The sequence below is a fragment of the Taudactylus pleione genome, unplaced genomic scaffold, assembly GCF_031769625.1.
Source record: "Taudactylus pleione unplaced genomic scaffold, aTauple2 ptg000656l, whole genome shotgun sequence".
In the NCBI taxonomy this organism is placed as follows: Eukaryota; Metazoa; Chordata; class Amphibia; order Anura; family Myobatrachidae; genus Taudactylus; species Taudactylus pleione.
The window spans coordinates 96,040-114,818 of record NW_028285058.1 but is presented as its reverse complement, the minus strand read 5'-3'; the positions used below and the strand labels follow the sequence as shown (position 1 = coordinate 114,818).

At 40.9% G+C, this 18,779-nt stretch overlaps 2 protein-coding genes across 6 annotated transcripts in view; one reads left to right on the top strand and one right to left on the bottom strand.

Annotated features, from left to right (window-relative positions):
* Positions 1 to 4,017, top strand: part of LOC148478384 (ras-related protein Rab-7a-like) — a 28,820-nt gene extending 24,803 nt beyond the window's left edge. The window contains exons 5-6 of the mRNA XM_088455499.1: positions 1,411 to 1,536; positions 3,388 to 4,017. Coding sequence (XP_088311625.1) covers positions 1,411 to 1,536; positions 3,388 to 3,471 — 210 coding nt within the window. The 3' untranslated portion in view covers positions 3,472 to 4,017. The remainder of the gene's footprint in view (positions 1 to 1,410; positions 1,537 to 3,387) is intronic.
* Positions 4,018 to 10,938: 6,921 nt separating this feature from the next.
* Positions 10,939 to 18,779, bottom strand: part of HCFC1 (host cell factor C1) — a 34,287-nt gene continuing 26,446 nt past the window's right edge. For 3 of the 5 annotated variants that reach the window (XM_088455468.1, XM_088455470.1, XM_088455472.1), the window contains exons 20-26: positions 18,365 to 18,751; positions 18,127 to 18,236; positions 17,901 to 18,035; positions 17,150 to 17,335; positions 15,176 to 15,473; positions 14,989 to 15,052; positions 10,939 to 13,763 (exon numbers count right to left, since the gene is read on the bottom strand). In XM_088455468.1, the coding sequence (XP_088311594.1) occupies positions 13,724 to 13,763; positions 14,989 to 15,052; positions 15,176 to 15,473; positions 17,150 to 17,335; positions 17,901 to 18,035; positions 18,127 to 18,236; positions 18,365 to 18,751 (1,220 nt within the window). In that variant the 3' untranslated portion in view covers positions 10,939 to 13,723. Of the gene's footprint in view, positions 13,764 to 14,984; positions 15,053 to 15,175; positions 15,474 to 17,149; positions 17,336 to 17,900; positions 18,036 to 18,126; positions 18,237 to 18,364; positions 18,752 to 18,779 lie in introns of those variants that run through there. The other 2 variants (XM_088455469.1, XM_088455471.1) reach the window with 2 other exon arrangements.

The following is an 18,779-nucleotide window of genomic DNA, read 5'->3' as shown; positions in this document are numbered from 1 at the left end:
GAAGGCTTGATACATATTCCCCAGAGTCTCAAAAATTCTGGCATGACCTAACATCCTGTATAGTCTTGTGGTGCATATTGTGAAATGCCTTTGTGGGCTTTTTTTTTCCATTTCATGTAAGCATGTGCTACAATCCGCTCTTTATGGGGTGAAGATCATCATTGGAACGAAAGGTGACCTCACCCCCTGCTTAGGTCTCCTGAAGTTCCATTTTTAAGTGGTTGAGGACTTTATAAAACAAAGTGATCCACATTATTACTATTATTATCATTATTTTCATTTTTAGGATATAGCGAACTGCTGATTCTAGGATATTACCGTTTGGGTTCTAAGGGCCTTGCAAGGATTGCAATAGTGATTCCGCACACAGTCACACTGCGATCATATGCTAATCCTCTGCGATCGCTATGCTGTCGCAGCACAACAAAACTACCTTACACACATCTGTAATACTTAGCAAGACTGCAAAACCATCGGTGACATCGAGTACAATCGCAGCCTCTTCCACAAGGTCAAACCTTATTCAGAATTGCAAACCTTCCGGTATGCAGTGAGAGCTCAGGCTGCGTATGACATCGCAGTGGATAATTCATGCACGCCCCTGCAACGACGTTCGAACCCACTGGCACGCCTGCGTTCCGCCGACCACCCCCCATCACCACCACCAAACGGTACTTCCTGTCAATGACTCTGCGATGGGCCTGCATCACCATTGTGTTCGCAGTCCCGATCGCAGTGTAGTGTTCGCACAATGCATACGCATGCACAACGATCGGCCGACTGTGTGCGTAATCGCAGTTGCGATCCTTGCTGAATCAGGCCCTAAGTCGGGAATGTAATAGAGATTTTGCGCAATTTTTCCTCTAAATGTAAAGCGCCAATATTTATAAAGGCGGAACCAACCTAGTTTTGCCTTTTATAAATATTACTGCTTTGAATCCAGCTGCAAAGTTGCTCCTAAAAAGTCTTAGAACCCAAACGGTAATATTCTAGAACCAACAGTTAATTATATACTTTCATTGAACAAAACAATGTGAATGCTAATTGTCCACACACATTTCTGCAAGTCTGGTCAATTTGGGTATATAATCACAAAAGCACTGGTTGAGGTCACCTATTATAGGTAATAATAGACTGAGACTAAGATCATCTTTCACTTTTTTAGAAGCTGATGTTTGTGGTTTTGTATTAATTAGCTGTTTTGATGCTCTTTATTGCTTATATTTACATTCAATTCATTAGTTTTAAAAAATAAAAAAAAACAACATTACAATTTATGGAGAAAATGGCTTCTGGCGAGATCTCCATTTCCCGATTTTTTTAATAGTGTGAGCGGCAATACAATTTACTGTCCTTTTCTAGAGTATTTCTATAACTATATTGAATATACATCTATTTGCTTTGTTACAGGTACTTTCACGTCAGGCACAGGCGTGGTGCAAAACGTGCAATGCAGAGTACTATGAGACCAGCGCCAAGGAGGCAGTGAATGTAGAGGAAGCATTCCTGGGAGCCATCAGATTAGCCTTGAACCATGTACGTACCAGTGAAAACACATTATTTATTTTATTAGCAACCTGCATTGGAAACCGGGTCTGAACCCAATCTGTGGGAAAGCAATGTACAAATAAAGCCTGCGATATGCAATCATCAAACTTATGGAGCATACACACGGTCAGATTTGTCAGATGAACGATTTTACCAAAGACTTGGACGATTCCATTCATTTTAATGCAGTCAAAAATCGTTCAAGTCTGACTGCAAACACATCAGATGTCCGATATCGTTATCTGACCATCGGAAACGCGCATCGTTCATCATCCATCGTTCAGGCATTTCAGATATGTCAGATTTTCTTTCAGATATGAACGATTTGTTAAATCATTATAGTTCAGATCTGAAGAAAAATCTGACCGTGTGTATGCACCATTAAAATGCCACATTTATTATACCAGTAATTTTCTGGCATACCAAAATCATTTCGGGATTATCAACCACTGCAGAAAAAAAACTTTAATATTCCCTACATCATATATTTTAATGAAGTGTGAATATTGCTTTTTAAAATTATTATAATTAGTATTTTATACAGCACCAACCTACTTTATGCAGAGTTTCTACAGAAAGTTTTATTCATTTATATCCATCAATCTAAGGTCTCTGCCAGTTATTGGACGATCAGAAGAAGCGGCACACTAATACTACTTTTACAACAAAGTCCCGGGTCTGACCCGGGATTTGGAACTCGTTTCCAACCCGGAACAGACCTCTTTTAAACCGCAGCACCGACCCGGTCGACACAGTACACACTGGAGCCGAGTTTGTGCAGTGTCTGTCTCTTTCGGCGTAGGTAAGCAGCACGTGTATGCCGTCCCGGCCAATCGGGCGGCATACAGCATGATCCGGGTCATCATGACCCGGATCGCACCGTTCATGCTGCAGGGTGGCACAGGAGCGACCCTGCAAACTACCAGAGTTCACGTGCATCAACCCGGGATTTTTATGTCCGTGTAAAAGGGGTATTACAAAGAATCCACAGATATTATATTAAATCTTTTTTTTTTTTTCTGATTACAGTGGGTACAACTGAGACCATGGGTATACAGAACCTCCAGAATATTAGCACTTTAAACAAAATAAAGCTTTTCATGCACCATTGTGTAAGGCTCGTTCACGCATAACACTTCTCATACTTGCAAACGCATTGACAGTGGGGCTGAGACTAGGTCAAGGTGTCTATAGTATACATAAAATGTATATACCCTTAGGCAGAAATCGGTATGTAATGGCGGCTATCGGGATGCCTCCTGTCACATACCGATGGTTGGTATCCCGACAGGGGTCAGGTAAGTATACTCACCCTCCCCTCTTGTAGCCTAATCCGCACCCTCTCCATTAGTTCCTGAACCTAACTCCCCCTCCTTCGTGCCTACTCCTAACCTCCTCCCCCCCCCAAAAAAAAAAAAAAACCTAAACGCTAACCCCACTAACATGGCTTTCCACTTCACAAGCACTGTACATTTATCCCCTTTATGATTTTTATATTTTTTTTCTACCAATAGAACTCAAAGTTCTTTACATTTGCATATAAAAAAAAAATATACAAAATAAACTTAAGTATTCACTACATACAAGAGCGTTCAATATATGGAAATATATATTTTTTTTATTAGATACAAAAATGCTTTAATAAATAAGTCATCAGTCTGCTTTTGAAGGTTTCTAATTGGAGCCAAAATCTAAAAAAGCTCAATCCTCAAATAAACTACAGGAGTTTTTGGGTGGTACTACTACTAAGTAACGCTGTATGATGCATTGTAGGTGAACAGTACAATTTACTATAACATTGCTTATGCTAACTGTCTTCAATGTTTGCCTTGTTTACAGCATGAAGAACCAGAACGAAATGCTAATGGCGAGTCTATGACCCTATTACAAAAGGAAGGCCGTAAACAAAAGTGTGACTGTTAACATTGTACATATTTCACTTCACCCCTAACTGGATGTGTTCATCAGTCTAGAACTATTTGTCCTATGTTTAATGCCACAGACTACTCTGGATCTCTGCAAGTATATAAACACAATACTGAAAAATATACACCTGAAGTTTGGGCTTTGCTGCAAAACTTTCTAATCTGTTTGCCATGGAATGGATCTACTACAGTCTACTGAGCAAATTAAGCTACTTTTTCTTTCCACTAAGCTGGTTAAAGTTCTCAGGTATAAAGCCCCTACCCTCCATCCCTTTGAACAAGAATAGGACAGTAAGGTCACACAACTCTTACAAGACAAATAGGAGGAGGGGTCCCCCAGCTGGACTCTGAGAAAGGGATTTCACAGCAGGTACCAAAACTCCTATTTGCTCAGTCATCCGTCTGGGGAACACAGCTGACCATGGGCTACCTGCTCAGACTTTACTAAACGCAATAGGGTTTGTCTAAATTTAGCATATTTGGAGGCAAACTCATGAAATCATTAAATTAGTCAATGTTATTATTAAATTATCTTAGTAAATGACTAGAGGACCATGTTTCTACGCTACATTGCTGCTCTATGGAAACACCATGCTGCTCCACCCACAAAGTCCCAACCAAACTAGTGGAATGAGCTGAGATTCGAGCTGGAAGTCCAGCTAGACATATTTGCTGAATCATGAAACTAATCCATCTAGATATTGACTGCTTAGATGTTGGCCAACCTCCCTGCTTAGCATCATAAAGCACTAATATACTGTCAGTCTTCTGGTGCGTACACACGTAGCGATCAGCCAGCGATACGATATTGCTGGCTGATCGTTATGCACCCTCCATGGTGTGCTGGATGATTGATATCGCTCATCCAGCACACCACCTGCTTACCGACAACTATATAGCGACCCGCGATCAAAGATTGCGGGTGCCTATAGTAACTTGCTCGATATCGAGCAAGTCGACCGGCATGCACGGCCGATGGACAACACCGCTATCGTCCATACATTGCCGCGCAACACTGGTCGATGGCAAGTTGGTAGGGACCATTTGAAAGACCTATTTGAACGATATCGTTCAAATTGTTCTTTTAAATTGCTACATGTGTACGCAACATTAGGATGGTCAGTATACCTATCATGACAAATTCTAAACGGTATCTTTAGTAAAGTGTGGAGTTTTAGAAGTGGAGATGATGCCCATAGCAACCGATCAGATTCTACTTATCTTTTAGAGGGTGCTAGATAAATGTTACGTAGAATCTGATTGGCACTTTCAACATTCAAGAATGACAACTAACCCTGATTAGTTGTAGTATTAGATTCCCAAAAGCAGGCACGATAATTTCCTGATTAAGGTGAAAAGCAGACACCACCTTTGGTTGAGAGGATGGCTGTGTGCGTAATACTGCCCTATCTACGAGTTATAACAAAAAAAAATGGAGACTTGCAAGGCAAGAGCCCCAATTCAGAAACTCTTCTAGCCGTTGAAATTGTTAGAAGAGCCCATTTTCCAAGTCAAAAACCATCAGCTCCACCCTTTCCAAGGGTTCAACTGTGGGTAACTGAAGAGTTGATAAAACAAGCTTAAAGTCCTAATACTCTCTGGGATGAACAAATGGAGGCCAACTGTGTTTTACTCCCTGTAAAAATGTCTTCACCTCCGTGATCAGAGCCAATCCTCTCTGAAAGTATTTTGAGCATGCATTTTAAGTGAACCTTGGCAAAGTCCTAATTCTAGACTGACCAGAAGAAATGAAAGAAACTGGGCCAAAGTAAAAGATGACAGAAGACTTGATTTTCCAGGCCAGACTGTTTTTTTTTTTTCAGACTCTATGATAATTATGAGTATACCTACTTCTGATTATGGCATGAATCACTGTATGAGAGAATTTTTTTTTCCTTCCAGTATCTTGGTTTCAAGAGCCATGCTATTAGATGTACTCGTTAAATGTACTGACAGAATTGTCCCCTCTGATAATAGATTGGTTTGTAGCAGGATCCTGAACCCTGGACTGCCTGCCATGTTTAGTACCAAATCCTTTTGAGCAAATGCGTGGCGACAAGGATCAAATTCCTTCCACAATTTCTTGATAAGTAGAGGGAACATTGGAATTTGTGGGGATATGAAAGTTAACTGAGGAAACATCAGAATTTGTGGGAACATTTAAGCTAGTTGGAATCTCCACAGTACTACCACGCAGTCTGGGTGGTTTTTATTTTTGTTGAATCAGGAAGCCATAAGATCTATAGATTGGGGTCCAGTGTAATGGCTACCCATACCTGAAGACTGTCATCTGTAGTCACCATTGTATAGTTGTGAATTGAAACCATCTTGCCCATCACCTCATCAAGAAACTGGTGAAAGACTCATAAACTGTACTGAGTACCAATGGTTGAACAGACACCAATTCCTGTGTGTGTTTAGCTGAAACATCTGGGAATGTAGTCTTGCATACTGAACCGCCTCAAACGACAGGATATGTTTGGCATTGCGGCAGTCGGGATGCTGACGCTTACATTACCGGCGCCAGAACCCCGGCCGCCAGGATACCGAAGGCAAGTAGAGGATTTGTGGGGAGGGTTAGGGTATGGGGAGAGGGAGGTTGTTTAGGGACTGGGGGGGTTTAGCATCGGTATGCTAACCCTGCGGGCTGCCGGCGGTGGCATTCTGACCACTGGAATCCAGAGCGCCAACATCCCGTACCCAACCCCAAATGACAATACGATCTTTACCATTAGTCTTATACATGCAGCCATGGAGAAAAGTTAAGATTGACACAAGTATTCATTTTCACAAAGTTTGTTTAGTGTTTTTAGACTTTTTTTGTCAGAGGTTACTATGGTATACTGAAGTAAAATTACAAGCATTTCATAAGTGTCAAAGGCTTTTATTGACAATTACATGAAGTTTATGCAAAGGGTCAATATTTGCAGTGTTGACCCTTCTTTTTCAAGACCTCTGAAATTCACCCTGGCATGCTGTCAATCAACTTCTGGGCCACATACTGATTGATGGCCACCCATTCTTGCCTAATCAATGCTTGGAGTTTGTCAGAATTTGTGGGTTTTTGTTTGTCCACCCACCTCTTGAGGATTGACCATAAATTCTCAATGGGATTAAGGTCTGGGGAGTTTCCTGGCCATGGACTCAAAATTTAGATGTTTTGTTCCCCGAGCCACTTAGTTATAACTTTTGCCTTATGGCAAGGTGCTCCATCATGCTGGATGGTTGGGAGAAGTTGCTCTTGGAGGATGTTTTGGCACCATTCTTTATTCGTGGCTGTGTTCTTCGGCAAAATTGAGAGTGAGCCCACTCTCTTGGTTGAGAAGCAGCCCTACACATGAATGGTCTCAGGATGCTTTACTGTTACGCATGACACAGGACGAAGACTTTTGGAGGATGGCCTGGTGTCAAGAAGGGCAGCAAAGAAGCCACTTCTCTCCAGGAAAAACATCAGGAACAGACTGATATATTCCAAAAAAAAAATACAGGGATTGGACTTCTAAGGACTGGGGTAAAGTTATTTTCTCTGATGAATTACTTTTCAGATTGTTTGGGGCATCTGGAAAAACGCTTGTCCGGAGAAGGAAAGGTGAGCGCTATCATCAGTCCTTTGTCATGCTAACAGTTAAGCATCCTCAGACCATTCATGTGTGGGGTTGCTTCTCAGGCAAGGGAGTGGGCTCAATCACAATTTTGCTTAAGAACACAGCCATGAATAAAAAAAAAATGGTACCAAAACATCTTCCAAGAGCAACTTCTCCCAACCATCCAAGAACAATTTGTTGATGAACAAAGCCTTTTCCAGCATGATGGAGCACCTTGCCAAAAGGCAAAAGTGATAACTAAGCGGCTCGGGGAATAAAACATTGAAATTTGTATGTGGCCCAGAAGTTGATTGACAGCATGCCAGGGCGAATTGCAGAGGTCTGCAATAAGGGTCAGTACTGCAAATATTGACTCTTTGCATAAACTTAATGTAATTGTCAATAAAAGCGTTTGATACTTATGAAATGCTTGTAATTTTACTTTAGTATACCATAGTAACATCTGCCAAAAAGGTCTAAAAACACAAGCAGAAAACTGTGAAAACCAATACTTGTCATTCTCAAAACTTTTGGGCATGGCTGTAGAACTGAAGGACTTGACATCTAAATTCCAGTAAATCAGCTTCTGAATGTCTTTGATGTTGTCTCTCATCAGGAAAACTCTTCCTAAATGGGTATTAAAAATTAAATCTAAGAATTCTCTGATTTCTGAAGATTGAGACTCCTGCTGTGAGACCCTAGTGCCTCCACAGCCTCCAGAAAAGTTAACCTTACGGACAGCTTTGAAAAGATCGTCCAAATAGGGAACGATCTTTATCTCCATTGATCTTAGGAGTCCATCCATGACTGCAATAATTTTTGTAAGAATACAATGGGCTAGAACAAAAGAAAGCCCAGAGCTGAAACTCCCTTCGTTTGACCACAAATCATAGAAGACAGTGGTTTCCTACCCAAAGTGGCACATGGAGGTTGGCATCCTTGATATCTATTCATGGCAAGAAATTGTGTACCTGCATACTACTTATTACTGATCTCATGGATTCCATTTTTAATCTGTTTACACACAGCCTTATGTTTAGACTTAGTTCAAGATTGGTCAGTAACTCCTGTCTATTTTGTGGACTAAAAATAGATTGGAGTAAAAACCCCAAGGTCTACTCATTCTCTTGTACAGGAATAATTACTCCTGACACTAGAAGAGAAGAAATTGACAGTATAATCTGTTTGCCGTCACCCTGTGGTCTGAAGAGGACTTTCTCCACTGATCCCTGAGCAACAGAAGACAGGTACCCACCAAAGAGATGGCTGGGTGTATGCCATTCCCCTCATGTGATCTTCTCATGGAACCTAGGTGCCTCACATTTGCCTGGTTCCTTCCTGTGTGTCCAAATAAGTTTACTTCTTTGAGAACCATTTCTGAACAAAGAAGCCTGGGCTTTTGCCTTATAAGATATTGAGAGAGTATAATTTGTTGAAAGGGAGACTTGAAGAATTTTTAGCCGTACTATCCAAAGTAAATAAAAATATATTTTCCCTCCTGTGGTTTTACAAATTATTTCACTCTGGACTAAACAAAAGCTTTCCTTCAAAAAGCAGGCTTTCGAAAGATTTGCTTCTGAATCTGCACTTCAAGATTTCAGCCATAATAAGCAACTTGCCACAACCGCTAACCCTGATTGCAGAAAAGTAGTCAAACCTTTTTGTGGAAGGTATTCAGCCTTGGAAACCCACACAGAAGATATACTAGGTAATTTTCCTGTGGCTATTGATTATAGCATGCTCACACTTCCAATCTGAACCCTACTTTAAGGAGGCCCTGTCTGAAATGGGAAGAGAGGTGGTCTTGGATAAGCAAGCTACTGTAACATCTATCCTTGGTGCGGACTTGTTGCTAGCAAGCTCACCATGCAATAACAGATACATGGAAGGAAACCTATAGAGGGATTTGACATTTCTTATTTGGATTTAATAGATAACTGGGAGGATGAAGGAAATAGTTTCTTTCCTCAATCGTTCTGAATATCTTGAACCTTCTGGTTCTCGGCATCTCTTAAATCCAACTCTAGCAAACCTTAAGTCCCAGAGAGGAAATGGGAAGTGATTGTCTCAGCAGTCATCAAATAATCATCACTTCAAGTGTTGGACAATTCCATTAGGTTGCTACTCTTCCACCCAAAAAAAAAAAAAAAAAAAAGGACCTGCTTACCTGTCAACATTACCTCAGTGCATAACCCTTTTCATTAGGGGTGACCCTGGGTCTATCTACCCACTACTCTGACCCTTTCACTAGTGGAGCAGATGGTTGTCATGATTCTAGCCACCCCTCCCCTTTTAATGAGGTGGCCTGGTCCAGTTCCTGCTGACATCTATAATGGTCGGCAACAAACTTCCTTTTTCTGGAGCCCTCTCTGGTCAGCATCTCCGAGGAGTGCATCTCCCAGGTGCAATCCCACCTTATTCATTAGCTGTTGGGGCTTTTGGTAATAAAATTAAAAAAAAAAAAAGCTAAGCAGCGCTGCCTTCTCCTTCAGCACAGAGTGGAAAAAAAAAAAGTTAAGTGGACAACCAATCAGCTTCAAGGTAGCATTTATTTTAGATTGTACTTGATAAGTAGAAGGCGATTGGTTGCTTTGGGAAATTTGGCCACGCTTTTAACTGCTAGATACATTACCTCCATAAATGTAAACTGAATAGGGGGTTTGAGGGGAGGTGCTTTATACTTGAGAAAGCTTCTATACTCACAATACTCCCCTTGGTCAGCAGTGGCCCCCAAATGTAGGAGAGAGAAGAAGAAGAAAAAAGGAAACTGCTAGAGAATAAGTGTGTTAATTTTTGCTCTTAAGATCAACTAAAGGGGAAGATGTATCAAACATTCGAGAGTGAAGAGGACAAGTGAAGCCTTTGCCCATAGCAGCACCAGTAACAGATTGCTGTGATCACAGCAGTCTAAACTCGTGACACAAAAATGGTCAGTTTTCCATAGATAAAAGTGAAAGTGCTGTAGGACCACCTAACATACACAGGCACCTGGTTTGCGGTGTTCCATATCACCATGTGCATTACATTTGACAATATTGTCCCCTAGTACATTTCAAGTTTCTCATTTCATCTCAAATTTAAAGACCTGCAGTACTAATTATTGGGATATACACAAACTATGGGCATCAGGCTTTAAAGCAGTCACTGCCAGAAATGGTTTCCCCAATTTTTACATACAACATACATTTTAACCTACCAGTTGACCATTCTTTGGTTAAAGCAAAAGAGATGAGCAAGAGATTTATTCAGGCCAAACCACTATAAAACGACAAAAAAAAAAAACACGCATCATAGCACTTCTGCTATCATCGTTATCAAAGGCCCCAGCCATCAAAGATAGTCTGCAAAGTGTGTGGGATGTGGAGAGTTTTATTTGGGTTCCTTACACCCCAATATTTGCTACCATTATTTAAGATGCCACTTCATTCTGCCAGCAGAGGGCAGCATAGGAAACACCCGTCACAACAGCTTACTTAAGATAGACTGTCTATTAGATAAATTTGTACTTCCAAACTGCTCAAGGGCTAAAAAGAACATATTATAGATCTTGCAGCACCATGTAAAATATATTTTGATACTACGCCTTACAATTACATGTTTAACACAACCTAAACAGAAGTATGCAGTTTCAAAAAAAATAATAAAATTTGTGCACACAGCCGCCACGCCAAGTAGCGGAACCTTTGCACAGAGACCTTAAAGTATCATGGGAGTGGCGCTGAATGAACCTTGTCATTTCCTGCACATTTCTATTCGGAGGGTTTTCCTGTATAGTTGCCCTTTAGGTTTTGTAGAATAAAGTCCCCCCCCCTAGGGTTGTAAAGAGAATGTAAATGTGCACACTGAACCAGAGGGGAAAAGCTAAAAAAACAAGACAACACTTCAAAAAAGGTTTTTAATTGTTCAAAATAGCACAAAAACGACAGATAGCACTATAGTAATATTGGATCACTTCGAGAACTCCTCTACAATGGAAGTCATAGCTTTTCTTCTCAAAGGAAAAAAAGGCAGGTGAGGTTTTAGCAGGAGAGTCTAGGCGGTAACACACAGTAACACTATAATACAAAAACGAGAAGTGGCAGCGGCCATTTTCCTGTGGGATCTGCATATTTTTGTCTCCACTTTTGCCACACTCTTCCATCAAGCTGGCAAAGTATTTTAAACAAAGCTGCAATTGCTTCATGAGGCTGAAAAACTAGGCTAAGATAATCTCACGTTTAAAAGGGAGGGGGAGGGGACATTAGTAAGACGAGGCTACATTATCCTCAAGATATTTCTCCCATCATAAAAATACTTCCATCTTTCACTGCTGCCTGTGTCCCTACGTTTTAGGGTGCAGATTAAGTTTGACAAAACATTCAGTCTGGGAACAATTAAACTGGCAATTCATAGAATTGTCAAAAAACTTCTCATAAACTGTGCACACATCTCCTGTTCTGTCACATCAGCCCACATTCTCAAGATGTAAGGATATTAACCTAGATACTCGTTAAATCATAAAAGTCACAATAGGCCAAAAAATAAAAGTATGATCCCAGTTACAAATTTAGGGGGGTAAAAAAAAAAAAAAAAATTGCCCAAAATAAAAATATATATGGGCAGACCTCATTTCTCTGCACATTTCTTTACAAAAGCCAATTTTGTGCCGTGAGCACCAGAAAATTTTTAAACATTTGGAACCCGCTAAATGAAAAATACAAAGCAAAAAAAAGTATATGTATGCGTGTAAAATATATATATTATATATTCTACACGCAATTAACACAAAGCAGTATTAAAATGAAACACTATGGAGATAAGGTAAATTCTAGGTGATCTATACAATTTTTTTTTATGGTTTTGCTTTTGTACAAAAAAATTCTCCATGCTTTAAGCTACTTCAGTTTTTTTTTTTTTTTATTGTTTTCTTGTTTCTTATAAATTTGTTTTTACAAAAAGAAAAAACAAACCCTAAAACAGTTTGTGAAATCTGTTTTGAAACAGCTCCAACTGTTTGTAAATATTTATATATGTATATTTATACTTATGTATATGAATAGAAATGGCTAACGCTTGGCCTTCCTGCACTCTGGCCAACAACGATTGGTGCTGGTTATTTCTGGCAGGAAAATGAAAGTTTGGTGAACACATTTACAGGACTGGTGGGCGGGCATGCCTGTTTGGATAGGAAGCCGCTTCTGTACGGTCAAGTTTCTTAGGTGCAGGGCAATCGGCAGCTACAGGAGATCACAGACAGTGGCACAGAAAAGGGGAGGTCTACTGTATTATATATTTGAGCCTTGGAAGAAAGGGTCGAGCTATAGAGAGTTGTGTCGGAAAAATGTGTACATTATGCAGAAAATAATAAAGGAGGGGGGGGGGGGGGGGGGAGACAAAAAACACAAATAGCTGTTTTAAACTAATTTGAATTTAGATTATACAACGCAAACAATTGCAACCTGGTCACTGCCATGTAAGGTCTGTCGTGCAATTTTCTGCTACCTTTCCTAGTCTCGAAAGGGTTAATCTAAGAGTAGTGATATAAACCGACAAACTCTAGATCACCCACACTCATCCATCCCAACGTGAATGGGCTAGGTTGTAAAGATAGGTTGGTATGCAATTAATTCCTCTTCAAAAAGTTCATCTCAAACCCAGTGGGACAAAAGAAATATAAAATAGGCTGCACAAAATGAAAATGGTAATAGAAATTGAAAACTTCATTCAAAAACAAATTTTTTTTTGTTGCAATATATATATATAAAAATGTGAAATTTTGACGGTGCTTTTGAACTTTCCAAGTAACTTCCTTTAAATACATTTCGAGATGTGTTGTCCACGAGCTGAAACGGAATTTATCCGGCAGAGCTCCAGTAGAACAAAGCAGAAAACGCACACTTCAATGCCAAGCTCGGTTACAGATTGGACATGTCTGCACCATTTAAGAAAACAAAAGGGCAGGTGGTTGGGCACAATAAAGTTCCAGGAATTATGCCCAGGTCTCATTTTGCACAGCTTTGCCGTCCAAGAGAGTCACTTAAAACTAGCATCAGGATGGGCCTGCCAGGCGGAGTTCACTCACGGCAACCCCTTTGCTCATGTCTTTAAAACCATTACACCACGGATGTAGCTGAAATAAAGTCCCAAGTGCTTCTGTTGTCAAAACAAAATGTAGTATTTCCCCCAAAACTCCCTCTTTGTAGTCTTGCAAAAGAAAAAACAAATGCCAAACAAGCAAAAAAAAGACCTGGACGAATCTTCTACAGCATTTCCGTAAGAAGCTTTGTGGGTTTTTTGGGCTGTCTGCTTGTGCACAGTTAACCTCTGAAAGTTCACATTGTCCCAATGCAATCATCCTGCAACTCGCTCCATAGAAATACAGAAGCAAAAGATACAAAAAAACAAAACTAGGGTCATCTGATGAAGTTTATCACAACCCCCAACGAGGGGGTTGACAAAAAAAAAAAAAAAAGGTGGTGTGCTTTTTCCAAAGTTAGTTGTAACCAGGGGGGCAGGGGGGATAATAATAATAAATGAAAAGATGGCTATCAGTACTTCCTACCAACCCCATGCGACTGGTGGGGGAGGGGTGGAGGGAAAGAAATAAAAGGAAGTAGAAGTTGAGGGACAGCAAAGAGATCGCTGTATGAGCATCATTTTGGAGATTGGGAGGTGCTTCACCCTTGATCACGGATGATCAGGTTTTGCTTTCTTTGGAGCAGATTTCCTAGGTAAGAAAATACAAAAGAACATTTTGCATTACCGAAACATTATCAATCTACAGATGTGTGCAAAAAGAACAAACATTATAAGCCCTGCTTATCAATGGAGAAAAAAAAAAAAAAAAAAGAGAAAAAAAACAAACACATCATACCTCCACATTTTTATGCAAGTTCTTAATTTATTATCAATATATCTAGCCCTGTGTGCTCCATATTGTCTCAACCATAAATCCATCACACATACCCTAGAAGCGTTCACCATCCGGTAAATGCAGCCAACTGCAAGAGGTGGCTGAAGCAATATCCTACCCGCAAGAGGTATTGTCCATCATGTCAAGGTACACTATAAAAGCGATGGGATCGCTAAAAGCTGATCGATATTTGTCAAGATGGCCCATACACCTTAAGATTATCATTCCAACCAGTTGGCTGGTTGGATAGAAAACCTGGTAATGTATGAGAGCAAATGACAAATCGATCATTTGCTCTCATACACTGGAAAACAGACAGACCGTCATTCAGACCAATATTTTCCTGAACGACTCTTCCTCAGTTTTCCGGAGCAAATCGTTAATTGTAATTTCCTCCCATACATTTACCAGATTTTCTTTCCAACCAGCCAACTGGTTAGAAACCATGGTTGGAAAGATTATCTTCAATTATTTGTTAAGATGACCATACAATTTATCATATACAATATGAACTTAAAGTCTACCAAACTTATTAGGACTGGTAGTAGTAGGAGCTACAGCCATCACTATTGTCATACAGACCATCCAGGCACTTGTGATTTGCTAGGCAGAGACTTAATATTTGATATACAAACAACTCTACAATGTTTTAAGGAGAATATTAATGGCATCTTACTATGCCCAATAACCTCATGGATAACTTAGTTGGCAACATGCTATGTACGAGGGCTGACTGAAGAGCGAGGAGATTGCCTCGGTGTTCCGGTCCCATAGGTGGACATGGCAACGCTATGCTGGTTATTGTGAAGCTCATACATCGATGACAATAGAGCTGCAGGAGAACTGTGCATCTGAGAGGTGTCTATGCTTGGAGGACACTACATTTGTTTTTAGCACACATGGAAACTTTTCCCATGGTCTATAAAATACAGATGGTTTTTCTAATAAGGATTATTTATCCCTATGGGCAGCAATGTCAATATATAGTGTCAGAACATTACACAGAGCAGTCCTGTCAGTTGTGGGTTAAAGTACTTACATTTCAGGGGAGGATACGGGGCGTTTATTTCCGGGTTTACCAGCTGAACCATCTTTGCTGGATTCTAGGAAGTGAATTGATAACAGGTTAACACATACCAAAAAAAAAACAAAAACACCCACTTCACCTAAAAACACGTAATAAATGACCAACTTGTGGAATAATCTTGAATAATTGCATCATTTACCTTGCAGCCACCTAACTTGTGTAGCGGGTCCATAGCCCTTTTCATTGCGTGCGGCAATGCGGAAGATGATTGCAGGTTTTGTGGTGTAGTCTATATGAGCATTGGAAAGGCTGGAGGACTGCACCAGACACGAAGGATTAGGGCCACAGTATACCCGCATGAATGCCAGCTGGGCTGGTGTTGTAGACTTCTGTTCACTAGTCTGATTGCTTTGGATGGCCAGATACACAGAGTACTCTATGATCTTCCCAGATGTAACAGAAGGTGGTTCCCACGTGAGGTGAGCACCGTCAGGGCTCTGCAGAAAATAAAGATGCATGGAAAGTTAGCGACAACTGAAGTAATGATAATACCTACATCTACAAATAGTAAGCCCTTCATTAGCACAAATCACTGGGCTCACTCAGTAATAATTAGTGTCAAACAATTTAATTCCACGTGTCAAGTGAATCTCTAGGTATTTAAAGTGGTTGAGAAAAGCCAGAAGCAGCAACAGAAGGCTGACTGACAGCGAAGCAGAGTATTTTAGGAGATCCCTCTCCCCTACAGGATTCAGATTAAAACTAATTTTAATGGCGCACATCCACTTGCCGACTGTGAAACGAGAGCACGATTACGACATTGTAATCGTGCAGTCATTTCACAGACTGATGTGCCTACACTGAACGTTCAGTCGTCCAGTGTAGGCACATCAATCATCCCCGCACATTACCGTCAGGTTGACCACCATGTTCGGGCGATGATAGATGTCAAAAACGACCAGTGGGCACGCGCATCGCTGGTAGTTTTTGACTTTACACTGCCCGATTTGCGGACGATTAACAAGCGATTGAACGATCACGATATCGTTATCGTGCAATCGGCCTGTTTAATCGCGTAGTGATACGCAACTTAACTTTCAGAGACCTCTAAAGCTGGCTGCATACTATACAATATATCGGTCAATCTTGCGATACGCGATGGATCGCTATGACCATTGTATAGTGTACACCCAGTTCATCAATTGATGAATTGTCTGGTCAAATACCCCCCACATTGCATGAGCTGCACGGCAGATGGACTATGCAAACCTCTGTAACGATACAGTGCGTCATCGTACGGCAGATCGTGTAGTGTGTACGTGGTCACGATAGATCGTTAAATCATATTAGCCAGTCTCTAGATAGACTCGTCATTCAGGTGTGTACCCAGCTCAAAGCTCCTCTTCCTTCTACATCTCCTACCTCATTTCCCTGCACAACACCCTAACGCTGTCAAACCAGCGACCGCCACCTCACCTCTCCACTGATTACCAGCTCCCACTCCCGCCTACAAGACTTCTCCCACGCTGCTCCACGTTTTTGGAATGCGCTCCCGTCCTAGAAGATCCCCCAAACATCTGTTGCTTTGAGTGCTTCATGAAAACAAACGTATTTCTTATTTAACCTGTAGCCCCATAGGATATCTGCCTGAGATGGTCTTCCCTTAACCATCCCTAACCCCTTGTTTCTCCCCTTTACTCCTCCTTCCCTCCCTCTTTGAATGTAAGCTCTTGCGAGCAGGGCCCTCTCTCCTCCTGTTTCATCCCTCAGCCAATATGCATTAGCTACAGCTATGCCTACACTTCTATTTGTTAAGCTATACTTTACGTAAAATGTTACTTTATTGGCGCTTTATAAATAAATGCCAACAACAACGCTGAAATTGCAGGAAGTGTTTATGTTGGACTCTGCACGACAAAGTTAGCGTCATGATGTTGACGGAAGGGCTGTGTATAACGGGTAGCGTCATGACGTAGGAAGGACAGGAGTAGCGTCATGACGTAGTAAGGACAGGGCTGTGTATGACAGGGCTAGCGTCAGGATGTTGGAAGAGGAAGCCACAGTCATTTGGTGGAAGGAGCAAAGTCTTCCAAGAGCATAGGTGAGACTATCTAGAAATTTTTTTTTTAAACCCAAAAAACTGGTTTTTTTTTCTATTGACAGATACTGGTACCTTGCTGATCTTTATGGCACATGGTGCACCTGGGAAACCAGGTAGACAAGTCTTAAAGGCAGAGATCTCACTGAAAGGTCCACGTCCACAAGCATTTATTCCAGCAACACGAAATTTATAGGCAGTGCCAGGCTGCAGTTCTTGTTTCTTCAACTGGCTATAGTCTGGGAGGACACCAGAGTCATCCTGAAAACACAAAAAAAAAAAAAAAAAAAAAAAAAAGTTTCAATAGAAACAAATCTCCAATTTTAAATAAAAAAATAAATAAAACCTCTGGCTTTTATTAGCGGCTTTCCTATTTTAGCTTCTATTTTAAATGCATTTGTACTTTAACATCTTTAAACCCACCACCCACCATTATTTTTAAATAATTTTTTTTTTCTTTTCTTCTTTAAATAAAGTTTCCAATACACAGCAAAAATGCAGCATAAAAGAACAGAGCAGTCTTTTTTTTTTTTTTTAAAGGTGGAGGTAGATTTTCACTTTTAAGGGTGGTTTAAAGGAATTCTAGGCCTTTGCAGATATATCTTTAGTCTTATAAGCCGATAAGAACTGTAGTTTGTATTGGTCTTATAAGAAGCATACATAATCTATTCTATTTTACAATCGAGCCTTCCAGTAAATTCATTTAGTCAGACAAGAATTCACACAGAACATGTTCAAGGGTTATTTTTTGTCATGTAATGAGAACACCCTCCCACAATATACTTCTATTACGTCACTCTGAATTCCATGCTGCCAGTGTACCCACATCATTGCTAGAGTCGTCAGCAGGCAAGTAGTAATGGGTCACCATCATGTTTGTGGTTTTTATCACTCCAACATCAAACCATTGATTCTCTTTTTTTAACTGAGCTTTAGGCTGCTGTGGGGGTAAATCCTGTTTCTGTAAAGAAAAGAACAGTGTGAATCCCAGGATCCCAATGCAGACGCGTAAAAACGTTCACAGACATTCATCATCCCACAATAGAACTTACAGACTCAATGCCATTTGCTACTTCAGCGAGAGCTGCCGCCGCCTGGAGCTTTGCAGGGCTGGCAATCACCACAGGCTGCGGTGCGGTAAAGGCGTTCGTCGGAGCCAAACCTGGCAACGAAAACAAGAAATTAACCACTTGTAAAGTACAAACTGCGTAACCATGACTGGCAAAAAAAAAAAAAAAAGGGAGAACATGCTTTCTGCATTGACTAAATTCATATTTTGTTGACACTTACTCTCTGTGGGAGTAGCAGGTATAAGTGCTACCGCACTGGTCACGGCGTTCGTTAGCTCATTGAGCCCGTTACTTTCGCTGGCAGGATCGTTGAGGCTGTCTGCTGGTGCCAAAGCCTCCGTAGGCAATTGGTGCAACTGTTGCAACTGCTGTAGTTGCTGTAACTGCTGTTGATGCAATTGCTGCTGCTGTTGCAACTGTTGCTGCTGGAGCTGTTGTAACTGTTGCTGATGCTGAGCTTCCTGCAATTGTTGCTGCTGATGAACCAGAGCTGCCAGCTCCTGCTGGGTTAGGACTATCGGAATGGTGGTGGTGGGGCCTTCAGACGTCAGATGACGCAGCTCAGCGTGAGCCACGTCAGAAGTGTCCATTGGCTCTCCAGCTGCTGCTTGGAAACCCATAGGGACAAAACACAA